This window comes from Amphiprion ocellaris, chromosome 17, assembly GCF_022539595.1.
Source record: "Amphiprion ocellaris isolate individual 3 ecotype Okinawa chromosome 17, ASM2253959v1, whole genome shotgun sequence".
NCBI lineage: Eukaryota > Metazoa > Chordata > Actinopteri > Pomacentridae > Amphiprion > Amphiprion ocellaris.
Window position 1 is genome coordinate 12,531,582 of NC_072782.1, and position 12,258 is coordinate 12,543,839.

The window sequence follows — 12,258 nt, forward strand, 5'->3', positions numbered from 1 at the left end:
GGGTAAAGACGTTCTCATGCAAAAATCTGAAGCAACAGATGGGAGAGGAAGCAGGCAGAAAAAATACTGTATTATGCAGAATGCTGGAGCAGAAATGAGATTTCAAGAATTGTTGATGGAGACGAGGGGGGAGGGGAGAATGTACGAGAGAAAAACAAAGGGATTTAAAAAGTGAAAGCACAAATTGAACATATTATTTTACAGTTCAATCAACTCTGGGTGATCAGATTTTGATTTCATCATACTATATAAATGAGTACAGTGTAGAAATTATAAAGTGTGGTCGTGGTAACAATTATTCAACGAGTAGACTGACTATTTGAGACAAAATTTCAAATATTTTCTGGATTCCTTGAATGTCTCAGGCTCTGGAAAGAAAGTAGATAAGTTAATAGTCAAAATGACTGTTAGTTAAGTTTAGTTTAAGAAAGGCTGACATCCAGAAGAACTAACAGGAGATTTCAGACATAACATGCATGTGTGATACCTCAGCAGTGACATCATTGACTGTGGTCAATGAAAGCTTTTATTTTAGCTTCATAGCTCTGGGTTGAACTGAGAGAACTGACCGAACAGCATCAGCAAAAGTCCAGCAGCTCATACTCAAACACACAAAGAGCCAACTTCATCATCAGCACTTCTCTGTCTCTGCACTTAGATCACCACCAATCTTTTTCTTTGACCCGCCGCCCTGCACTGCAGCGCTCTCAGGCCGTCTGTGCTTTGGCCAGCTTTGTCAGAAAAAACAACGAAGGCGTGGAGAGGCAGACAGCACTGCTGCGATGACCAAAATGAAAACGCGCCCTGGATGCTGGCTGTCTGTATGACGAGTCAAAGAGGGTTTTATGGTTCACGCCTGGGAGTTCAGCCATCACACTGACAGACACAAGCACATTATCACACAGTGACATAGATGCATCCGCTTTAGAAGCACATTCCCTGTTTGTGGATCATGAACGGTATCATTCATGGTCCACCTCTTCAGTCACAAAGTAGAAACATGTTGAGGTGGAGAAAAAGCTCATAGAGGGTGATGACTGATGAATGCCAATCAGATTTATTCTTGACTTTCTATCAAAATTATGTTCCCCTATGACAGGCCCCTTAATCTCAGAAAGCAATCTCACAAATGAAAAGGCTGATTAATGCTTGTATGACACATGACAAGAGTGAATTCATTTTGCAGAGGAATTGCTTTAGGTGAGTGGAAATTATCGAAAACACTCTTTTAACACACAGTTGTCAGGATTTATTTGCATGTTTCTATGCAGAGACGAGACACCTAAACTCAAACTGTCTGTTAGATCATGCACTCATGTTTGTTGCTGCTTCTCACCCAGAGTCTGCAAGCTTCTATAGCTCCATTAGTCACAATAAACCTGAAGTCAGGTGACTGTAGCCCTGTCTGAAAGGTTCAAAGGGCTTCCTAAAGGCCAGGCTGACTCAACCTACCAATTCTGGCTGCAGGGAGTGCAGGTGTGCATCTACCCTGAAGCCCTCATCTGTGCTGAAAGCTGATATTAGAAGGTATTAGTGAGCGGTGCAGCAGGTACTTTGTCAAGTCCAGTCTTCGTTTCATTCTCTGGTGTGGATTAAGGAAAGTTCACTTCCTTCTTCTTCAAGTTTGCCTGTTTCCTATTGTAAGTGGATAATGCATATTAGCAATCAAGCAGCAAACAAAAAGGCAGATGGCAATATATGCTGAAAAAGACAAATCGTTTATTTTGCTGTCACTGCTTTTGCTTTTCTATCCACAGAATCCTCAGTTACATTATGTATGTATGAAGCTGAGCACTCACAGCATCCTGTGTATGAATCAAAACATATTTCAGATACTGGACAAACATCTTGGAAGATCATTTGTTTGGTTGGGATCACCGAGTGCACACCAGTGAATCCCTGGCATGCAGTCCACACAGATTTACAGTCTCACGGCCATGAGTGCATGATACACTCGTCGAATTGGTGATCTGTCATAGTGAGATATGTTTACATAACCGTGAGAAAGCATACATGTTTCACAGAGGCAGACATACATGCATATAGTACAAAGATGAAAATATAAACACTCATCCTGTCAGCCCAGCAGAGAGCATAACCGCTTAAAGTGTGTCTGGTTATACACAAAGCATAAATTCTCTGCCGATACGATGATGATACCGGGCTAAAAGTGCATTAGAGCTGGTGTCAGGTTGACTTCAGAGAGCTCTCCTGCGGTGCCACTTGAGGATTTTCTCTTGGATCTGCATGTACTGCACCTTTTCCAGAAGCTTCCTCTAGTATCAGTATGCTTGTATCACGAATGTAAGGTTTCAGCCTCCCAGCACTGCTTGCAAGTGTTCAAGTGACAACAGCTGCCAGCCGTCACCAAAACTCAGCACTCCTCACATTTTAATGGGATATTAATCCCCCGGTCAGTAGCCGCTGAAGCTCCACAAGGTTCACTCGTAAGGATTTTGGTATTTTAACAGACCTCAAAGTGTTACCCTGCATGCTTTCATGTTGTTTGGAGTTAGTCTAGAATTAATCTCACATTCACTCCATGTCGCCGCAGAAATAAATACATTGAGCAGAATGGTTGTGGTTTCTTTCCAGAGCTTCCAGAAATGAAGTCATTTTTCATTTATACTTGAAATTGTCAGTTTTGGGCCTTTGTCATTTTAAGTCACGTATTAAAGGATCAGTTCTGGTCTTTTCACACATATTAGCATATTTAGTCTAAATCACATAGCACTTTAGCACCCCAAACAGCAAAACATAGTTTATTTTGGGTTGTTTGATTCAAATTTCCTACCCTGAAGGCAGCTACTGGTTTCCATTTCAGTGAGGTATGAACAACAACTTTAAGAAACCTGAAACTAGCCTAGAACACAATATTTAGTGGTAAAAGTGATGTATCCTTTTACTTTCCATAGAAGCTAGAAGAATAGAATAATAGAATAGAATAAAAGAAAAGAATATGTATTGTTAGAAAATTATATTATGGTAGTAAAAATGAGTAGTAAAAGGCAAGTATGAGCCTTTAAAATGTTGACTACAACTCACCTCTGGATCCGCCTCTACTCTTTTAGATTATCATGCCAACTTATGTTACAAGCGCTGAGCTGTAAGTTCAGTCTGAGCCATGTTTCCTTTTTGTAAAGTGGAAATTGATTCCCCTTACATAATGGTATATTTACAGCAGCCTTGGCAGAACACACAGACATAGCTCTTTATTTAGTTGGCATAAAATCAGAACAGAGACACTTGGCTCTTTGACAGGCCTGTGACCTCCGTGAACGGACTGACCCATCGCTCGCCTGCTTGCCCTCACAACAACTCATTAAAACTCTGCCCACTCACTACTCAACAGCTGCATTTGACCCAAGCACTTTATTCCCTTTTGCCTGAGAGCAGAAGAGTTAATATGTAGAGGCAGAATCGTTCAGTTTTATCCAGGAGAATTTTTTGAAATGGATACCTACAACTTAATGATTTATTACTATGCCTCCCTGCTCTGACTTCCTGGACTGTTATGGTTGATCTTGCAGCTTTAAGTGGTCCGGGTATCATGTTAGCTTTTCAGCAGAGAGAATTCAGAGCCGATGTGGCCATTATTCTCCATTTTTTGGTGCCACGATTACCTGCTTTCCTATGGGCGCCCGTAGAAGGACAGTAGAGCCAAACAATCCTCGTCCCCTTTGACCTCCTCGCTCCTATTCACTTTGTTATTCATTCAGCATCAGATGGTAATAGATAGCCATAGTAGTTCTATGGAGTCTGTGTTCTCCACCAGACAATGTCTTTGGGGATTCAGGTGGGGGGCTAATGTTGTCGTGTCTGTCTTGAGATTATGTCTATTGACAGGCGAGGACCACCGTGACACCAGGAAGAAAGTGAGCCATCGATACCTTTCAGGGGGTTCAGGTGAAACAGGACACCCATTACAGATACATGGGAAGATATAGCCGACAGCTGTACACCGGGGGGCTGAGCAGCAAACTTGTCATAGGTTTTTTGAACATAAAACAGCAATATTTGGTGCTCTTTGTCATTGTTTGATCATTTCAAACAGACTCCGACACACTGTCCTGCTTGCAAATGTGCCGTTAATATGTGGATTTTCTTCACTGTAAATTCCTCCGGAGGCCTGGAGGGTCTATTTATAGGTCCTCCCTATAAATTTAATGCTTACAGTCCTGACTAAATATAAAGCATGCAAAACTAAATATAAGCATGCGTTGGGCGAAGATTGAACTTCAGTGAGATCTTGTATTTATTATGGAGGATTCTATCTGTTCACACATGCCATGTCAACGTACCTCTGTAGGTTCATCTACACAGGGCCATTCAGCATCCTGGATATGTATGTGCTTTTTGGAATGCAGTTTGGCCCTTTAAGCATTCACATCATACAGTTTTACCCATTTAATGCAAACAATTTCAGGATATTATGACTATAACTCGTCATTCTGTTGAGTGATATTTTGGAATTCATGCCTTCCTACACTTCATGGAGATGCCACTCCCTATTTAAGATGGATTCTCTTTGTAACAAACATTTCCCTGGTGAAGGTGTGGCACCAAAACATTGAGAATAAATGGATTTTTGCAATTTAGACAGTGTGTGGGAGTCTTTTGGATATGCTCGTCCCCCTCCTACTCTCATAAAATAGATGTGGGAAGAGTCACTTTGTATTATTTGATCATTTGACATTTGCAACCACAATAACATCCAAATAAGCTCCAAATAAGAAGTACTGATTATGCTGTCTGTTACTTTTTTCTTGATTATGACTGATCATGTTAATAAATGTCAGAAGATCTTTTAAAAAATGCTTCACACAAATCAGTTCTTAAATATCAATCCAAAATCTAATTATACGATGCACAGGGAAAACTGCAAATCCTCACACTGGAGAAGCAGCAAAGATTTTGGCACTTCTGCTTTATCCTCAGTAAAGTAAGATCTGGCATGCTGCTTGTGCTCTGCATCACAGTTTATTGATCATTTTGATGTTTCGGCCTTGCTGGACCTTTTAAAACAATTGTTCCAGCAATAATGTTAAATACATAATCTTTGAATTCATGAATTGTGATGCTGAGCAGCGTGTGACCTTTTTTTGGACTGAAGCAGTACTTTGTAATTACTCTCTCGTCTGAGATAACTGAATGTGTGAATATCTCCTGACATAACTCATGTTTGGAAATAATTTATTGTGTTGTCATGAAAGGAAAACACAGTATCACAGTCTTTGCCATTAGAGCATTAAAGTCCAGTGAGGCAAAGCTTGAATCTGTTTTTGAAGATTTGATTATTTTCCGTGCAGTTGCTGCCTTCTGTATTGATATCGGATCTCTGGACGATGGAACATATCCTATAATATTCTCAGTTTATTACCGTAACAATAAAAATATGAATAAAAATAGACAGCTTTAAAGATTTATCAGTTATTAAAATGATTGTCAGTTAATATTCTGGTACTTGACAAACAGAAGGAACTCTTCCACAGTTTGGATAAATAAGTTAGAGCTATTAATACAGTACAAAATGAAACAAAATATTACATTATACACTGTCAATATTGTCTCATGTTAACGTTTATTTGATTCTGCATTCAAGAGGTTGCCATGATGACATTATTATGCTCTTAGGAGGTTAACAGAGCTTTGCAGTGTGAATGTGGAGATCAGATGTTTGCTTATGGGGTCGTGCCCTGTGTCAAACCTTCAGAGAGATCTGCCTATTGTCCCCATTACAGTGGTGTGTGTGTGTGTGTGTGTGTGTGTGTGTGTGTGTGTGTGTGTGTGTGTGCGCCCTCACCAACCCCCTCTCCAAACCTCACCTCCTCCCCCTCCTTCCCTTTCTCTTTCACACCCTCTCAGCTGTGCTCACTCACTCATTCTGAGGCCAAAAAACTGGCAGAGCAGCTCCTGCAGTCAGGAACTCCCGTCCTCACGTTAACCCAGCCGGTCAGGACCTTTTAACTCATTCAGAGTGGCTCTTTTCTGGACTTCCAGAGACACTACAGGAGAGTGAACGAGGCATGGAGGTGGTTCATCATTCGATTCATAGTTTACCACAGTATGGATTATCTGATTTACTATCCTCACTTCAAGGTAAAAACTGCATTATTCAACTATTTTGAGAAGTTTGAAAGCTCACAGTCTTTATGTCGTGGTATAATGGATATATTTCTCTAAACATACACTAATGTGTCGACCACAGGCTTCATTGTTGTAGCAGCTGCACTTTGCAGAGAGATTAGACCCTCTGGAGGTGATAATACTCATGGCTGAGATGGACTCTGTGTATAAGGGTGCCATCATCTCTAAACAAAAAGTTTCCACTCTTAATACTCACTCCTTATGAATGGACTAACATTTTGATGTGGTTTGCAGCTGAGTGAGTGTCTTCCGGTTATGTCGGAGGTATTTATGATGTGTGGACTTCAGAGGAGACTATCATTAGACACATTATTGAATCTCTACTTGCCCCTACTTGCATGGAAACAAGAAGACTCTCGCAGACAAGAGAGAACAGACACTGATGTGTTCATTTAATCTCCCAACACACAGAGAAACACAGACACACACACACCGGCAGAAGTATGACACATATTTTCGTCGTTTAAAGCTAAACCAGCTTGTTACAGTGTCTGCATTGTTTTCTGAGCCAGCAGCAGCTGCTTCCTCCACTTGGCAAACAACACAATCAAAGTCTGGAAGAACTTTTCACAACAAATCTCCCACGAAATGTATTCCACCTTCGTGAATACAGAATATTTTAGGTCGTTTTTAACCTGTTTGAATGCCTCCTCCTTTCTGAGCAACGTCTGACTAAAACAAACTGACTATTCTTGTGGTTAGACTCTTGGAATGATGTTTGCATTTGTCTCCTCTTTGGATTTCTGAACTGCTTTGAAGGTGGTGAGACATAATATCTTTAGGGTTTTAACTGTGTACTTCAAAATGACCACATTAAAGGAATAGTTGAAGATTTTGAGATATATGCTTATTTGTTTAATTACTAACAGTTACATGAGAAGATTGATATTCTTTAACCAGCAGAAGGTTTGCTTGGCTTTGCACCATGACTGGAAATGGGGAAACAGGCTTTCCCTGTTCATAGGTAACAAAAAATACTTTCCACCCCTAAAGTTTGCATTTTATATTGTGTTTGTTAAATCCATATGAAAACTGTAAAGTTAACACCAGTTTACGTGCCAGACAATTTCCTCAACAGGCGAAGTCACTTCCTGTCTAAGTGATGTCAACTGTCTCGTGACCGTAGTTATGCAGTTTTAGATATAAAAATAGCATCAATCTTTTGGTTTTACTCACAGCAATGAAAGACTGAGTGTCCACATAGTGTCTTTGTGCAGCAGTTATGAGCTTCTAGTTGAAAATCTCTGAACTTTTTAGAAAGATTGTCGCTCATTTGCTAGCAGCCATTCATAAAGGCAAGACTCCTCATCCTAGAAACCAAGAAAATGGAGAAGAGTCAAGGATCTAGTCTATCATAAAACAAGTAGTAGTGAGTAGTGACACATTGTCAAGATATTGTTGTCATGCGAACAAATCCCTTTTCTGATAAAGTATCTGAACAGTTAGTCGATTTAAAATCACAGTTTGAAACAGCATAATTAGCAAATCACAACGGCTACAATTTAGGATATAACGAACAAGACCATTTCATTTATTAATTTAAAAACATTGGAACTTTCAATGGCTATTCATGCTGCACATTGATCAACATATAATTCAAGGTTCAGTCATGCATGCGGTAGTTCATCTCGCGTAATGATTTCCTAGCCACACCATGTACGTCTGACATATGGGTCAAAACTGCTGTGAGCTTAAGCTTGACATTAAAAAATTACATTGCAATTCAAACTGCAATAGCATTATCTGTTGCAGTTTGCTGCTTTTCCCACAACTGTTCATCCCTACTCCCCAGCGCTCCCCGGCTAGAGAAAAACACCAAATCTATAATGCCCTGAGCAAATTCCCTACAACGCATAACTGAAGCAAGAAGGCAAAAGCTTATCTACATAAATATTCCATATCATGCAGCGCCTCATACTATTAGGAGCTTGATGAACCTGCCAGCATCCTCAGGCAGTTACTGCAGGTGGTAAAAAATTAATTCTGTTTCTCTTCGGAAAAATAACTCCTTCATTCCACTAATATCCAGTGGAAAGCTCTACCTGCTGCACAGCGGATGCACTCTGTGTGGTTTTACAGGACTTAGGAGCTACAGGTCAGACTGAAGCACTTCAGTGCTCCAGGTATTTGTGAGCAATTACAGCACAGTGGGATCCTTTGTTGTCTCCCACCTGTTTTGAGCCATGAGTTAAAGACCAGTCTGCAGCTGGGCCCGGCCACTTATTAAAGTCAGTGGTCACAACTGGAATGAACAGTTGTTGGCGGCTTGCAGTCAGCCCAACTCAGATGGCAATTATGACATGACACAGACACAGAGGGCTACTATAAATAAAAGGTCGAAATAATTTAATATGATGCCTGGTTGTCAATGATGGATTGTAGTTCTGTTTGAGGATATAAAGTTACTCTGTAATGTGATAAAATAGCACACACGAAGCTACCCTTAGCAATGTTGTTTCCATGTTTTGTGCTATATCCAATTTTTAGGTAGACTGTATTAGATCTGGTTATATTGAAGGTTGATGCAGTTGAAGTACAACATTTTCTGTATGCGGCAGAAGTTTCCATAAACTAAGTTGCTGTTTTAGTAGATGCTCCTCTGCAGAGAACCCATAGAGCTGCAGCTGGAACCTGAAAGGATGTGAGATTTTTCCGTCTCCTTAACTTGTTTTCATGAGGTCTCAATGTGAATTGGGAATCTTAATCTGTGTGCCTTACTTAATGCAAGCTGTCCTCTGAAGTACAAGTCTGCCTGCTTCTGTAAAGCTGACAATTGTTCACCGCTGAGTTAGAAAACTTTGGAGCAGTGTGCCGGAGCGTGGAGAATCAGGGGAATTGCGACAGCTGTCACGGTTGTCTCTTCAGGTACGGTGGTGCTTTACATGAAGCTCCTCGACTGTCTCTGCTGCTGAACTCCTGCTAGGGTTGGTCTCATTTATAAAGTGATGACGGAGTGCCAGTCGCACCAGGAGCAGTCTGAGAATTGTATGGTGGAGAATAATACTTGCAGGCAGCTTAACCACAGCAAGTAAAGCACCTGTCAGAAGAAGCCTCCGGTCATTTCAGTTGGAGGACAGATATGGAGAATTTTCCCACAGGCAACAAGATGATAACTGAACAAAATGTTCTTATCTGACTGAAGGTAATGTTGTTAATTATTTACCAAAATCTTCAAGGCTGTAAAAGTTACAGACCTTAGTTTTCTCTTATTATCTGATAGTGGTTTCAGGTTCAGATCAGTGACTGACCTTCACATGTCAAGAGACAATATAGACTTATCTGAATGATGTGTGCTTGTGAATGGGCCAAACAGGATTGTTCAAACACTTAGCCCTTGTGCTCTAAATAGTTAAAACTGTCCATGTGCTAAGCTGGTGTGACACCTCACCCATCTTTATAAACCAACTCAACCACTGTGGAGGAAAATTGAGCATCAAGCGGAGACGGCAGGAGGAACAGGAGTGTGCTGTAATGGCTATGGTATGCTGTATAATCCTGTTGCACGCTTGTTTAACAGCTTCATAACCGTTGTTTCCAAAAGGAAACACTGTGTGTCCGTGCAAGTAATGGAAGGGCTGATTGATTTTAAATGTGGACAAAAGAACTCAGAGGCACACTGGGGAATTACAATTACTTTGCATGACAATAAACGCAAACAGTGCTGGCAGGGTGAAGAATCCCGTGACTGAGAAACTTCCGTGTGACTAACTGGTCAGTGTGAGTAATTAGTGTAACAGTGGGAAATGAAGGGCATCATAGCTGAGAAACATGAGTTAATTTTGAGTAGTATGTAGTTCTGACCAAATGTACAATTGAGCTCAGGCAGCTCATAGCAGGCAGGGTGAAACATTTCAGTAATTTTATTGAAAGAGGTGTCATTTTCTTGGTATTAGTGTATCAGTACCCTTATCCTGTCTTGCACTTGAACAAATTTCCCCAAAAATCCTCAATGGATTTTGATAAATACTCTAAATGTAATTCCAATGCACAGACTAATAAATCACTGCAAACAGATGCTGCACCTACTGTGGTGAATTGAGTTGTGATTTGTGGCTTATGAGACAGAAGGCTTCTTTGATTGATACGAAGCTTACATCTGTTTCTCTCAAGGACTGTAAAATCAAGCAATATGTCACTGTGATTGTTTCTTTTTTCATGTTGTTCTCTTTAGGCCTTCAAGTATGTATTGAGTTTTTGAAAGTATTTACACAATCCTTTTATCGGTGCTTTTATTGTGTGTTCATTCAGACTGGGAGAGTAACTTCATCCGACGTTTATGAAAGGTCTATAAAGTTCAGAAGAGTAGTCCATGTTACTCCCAGGGTAATGGGCAGTGTGAGTGGTTTAAGAGTACATTGCATGATTCGCTGCGCATACTAAGCTTAGACTAGAAGCGATACTGGACACGGCACCTGCCCCTGGTAACTTAGGAATTTACACTGCATCAATCAGCCGGCAGGACTCCTGACTTCTTAATGTTTAGACAAGAGCCCTGTTTGCCAATTGATTATTGACTAGGGACTGTGGCAGAAGAGACCAAGGAGGGACTGTGTGAGGACTGGGTGGATGGGTTACAAGGAGTTACTTGAGGAGGCATATTGTCATGTACAGCAGGGGACTGCAAAGTGACAGTACTGAGACCAGAGGAAGGAGAAACACTGTAAGAGATCTGTCCTTGAGTGAGGGGGACATTGTGTTTGGAACCAGGAGTTCAAGGGTCGTAACAAGATTCGATACAGGACCCAACCCCCTACAGAGTGGTGCAGTGTCCCCCAGAACTTGGTGTTGTCTCCTTAGTTACCCCTGTAGTTCAAGATGGGCCAGTTCAGGGAGTGCATCAGAGCTGAGAAGTCTGCCCACAAGTGGGCTAAGGACAGACACAGGTCAGGCTTCAGTAGATCAAGAGAATACAGTAGACACTGGGAAAACAGATTCTAACCCCTTAGAAGTCAATAGTGAGGAATCAGTGTCAGAATCTGAGCTTTGCCAGAGGCTAAAGTAGCTGAGGGAGAAGAGGAGGAGGGCATAGGAACTGTAGAGTTCCCAGTGGTAGTGGGGGGACTCAGAAAGTCTACCAGAATTACTGCTGGCAAATCCTCTAATCCTCATCGATCGCGCCAATCTGTAAGACCCAATGCATCAGTATTGTAAATTAAGTAGCCTCAGTGGTTACAGGGTTGACAAGCTTATTTCCAGTGGATTATTTTTTTTTAGAATCAGTACATTGTTAGGGTGCCAGTGCATTTCTAAGGGGTGATACAGTGGGTGGCACAGAGGAAGGGAAGAGGCATCAATAGGTGGGGAAGTTAGAGGAAGCAGAGAATAGGAACACTGGTAGACGTAAGTCTTTTTTGTAGGATGGGTTTGAATGTGTGTGACATTTATCATTCCAGACTTGTCTCCATGCGCTGTTGAAGGCGGCAGGTAATCGGTATAAAAATAATTTGACATACCAGTTATTTTAGTGTTTGGTCAGTTCAGCCGACTTCTAAAAAGTCACAAAAAAAAGTTAATCTAGTAACAATTAAGTGCTCAGGAGCAAATAAACCAGGCTGTGCAGTGTTGTCAGATGGTGGTACAAGCAATTTTACACATGACTGTAGTAACCAGAGCAAATGAAGCCGGAAACAACATCTGATCAATGATTGAACTGAAGGTTCACCATGTCAGTACTTAATCAGAAAAAATGCTTCCACCTCCCATTGTGCACATCTACAGTTTTTAAAAAAATCAAAAATGTAAGTGTAAAAACTTTTTTGCAAAATTGAGTCAGTTTTTTCAAAATGTTCCATTACCATTCAACTTTTCCAATGTGATACTTCCAAATGTGTATAAAATATGTTATGGAAGCACTTTTTGTGAGACTGATCACTGCACTGTGTAACATGTAGTATTATTACTCTGAATATGCACACTGTATATACACACCAGTGCTGTAAATACTACTAAATACTAATACTAATGCATCAAATGTGTATTAATCCACAGCTGAAAATAGTCTGCAATAAATGTACAGGTTGCTGCTGTTAAAGCAACTTTTACCAAAAACTACAGTGCCCTACTGCTTCAACATGGTATGGTATCTTAAAAAATGTCAATTATGAGCAATTT

At 40.7% G+C, this 12,258-nt stretch overlaps 1 protein-coding gene across 3 annotated transcripts in view; it reads left to right on the forward strand.

Moving 5' to 3' along the window:
- arhgap24 (Rho GTPase activating protein 24) overlaps positions 1–12,258 on the forward strand; it is a 77,327-nt gene that overhangs the window by 40,825 nt on the left and 24,244 nt on the right. The window contains exon 1 of one of the 3 annotated variants that reach the window (XM_035953128.2): positions 5,910–6,099. The exons of the other annotated variants lie outside the window; for them this stretch is intronic. Coding sequence (XP_035809021.2) covers positions 6,027–6,099 — 73 coding nt within the window. The 5' untranslated portion in view covers positions 5,910–6,026. Of the gene's footprint in view, positions 1–5,909; positions 6,100–12,258 lie in introns of those variants that run through there. 3 annotated transcript variants of the gene reach the window in all.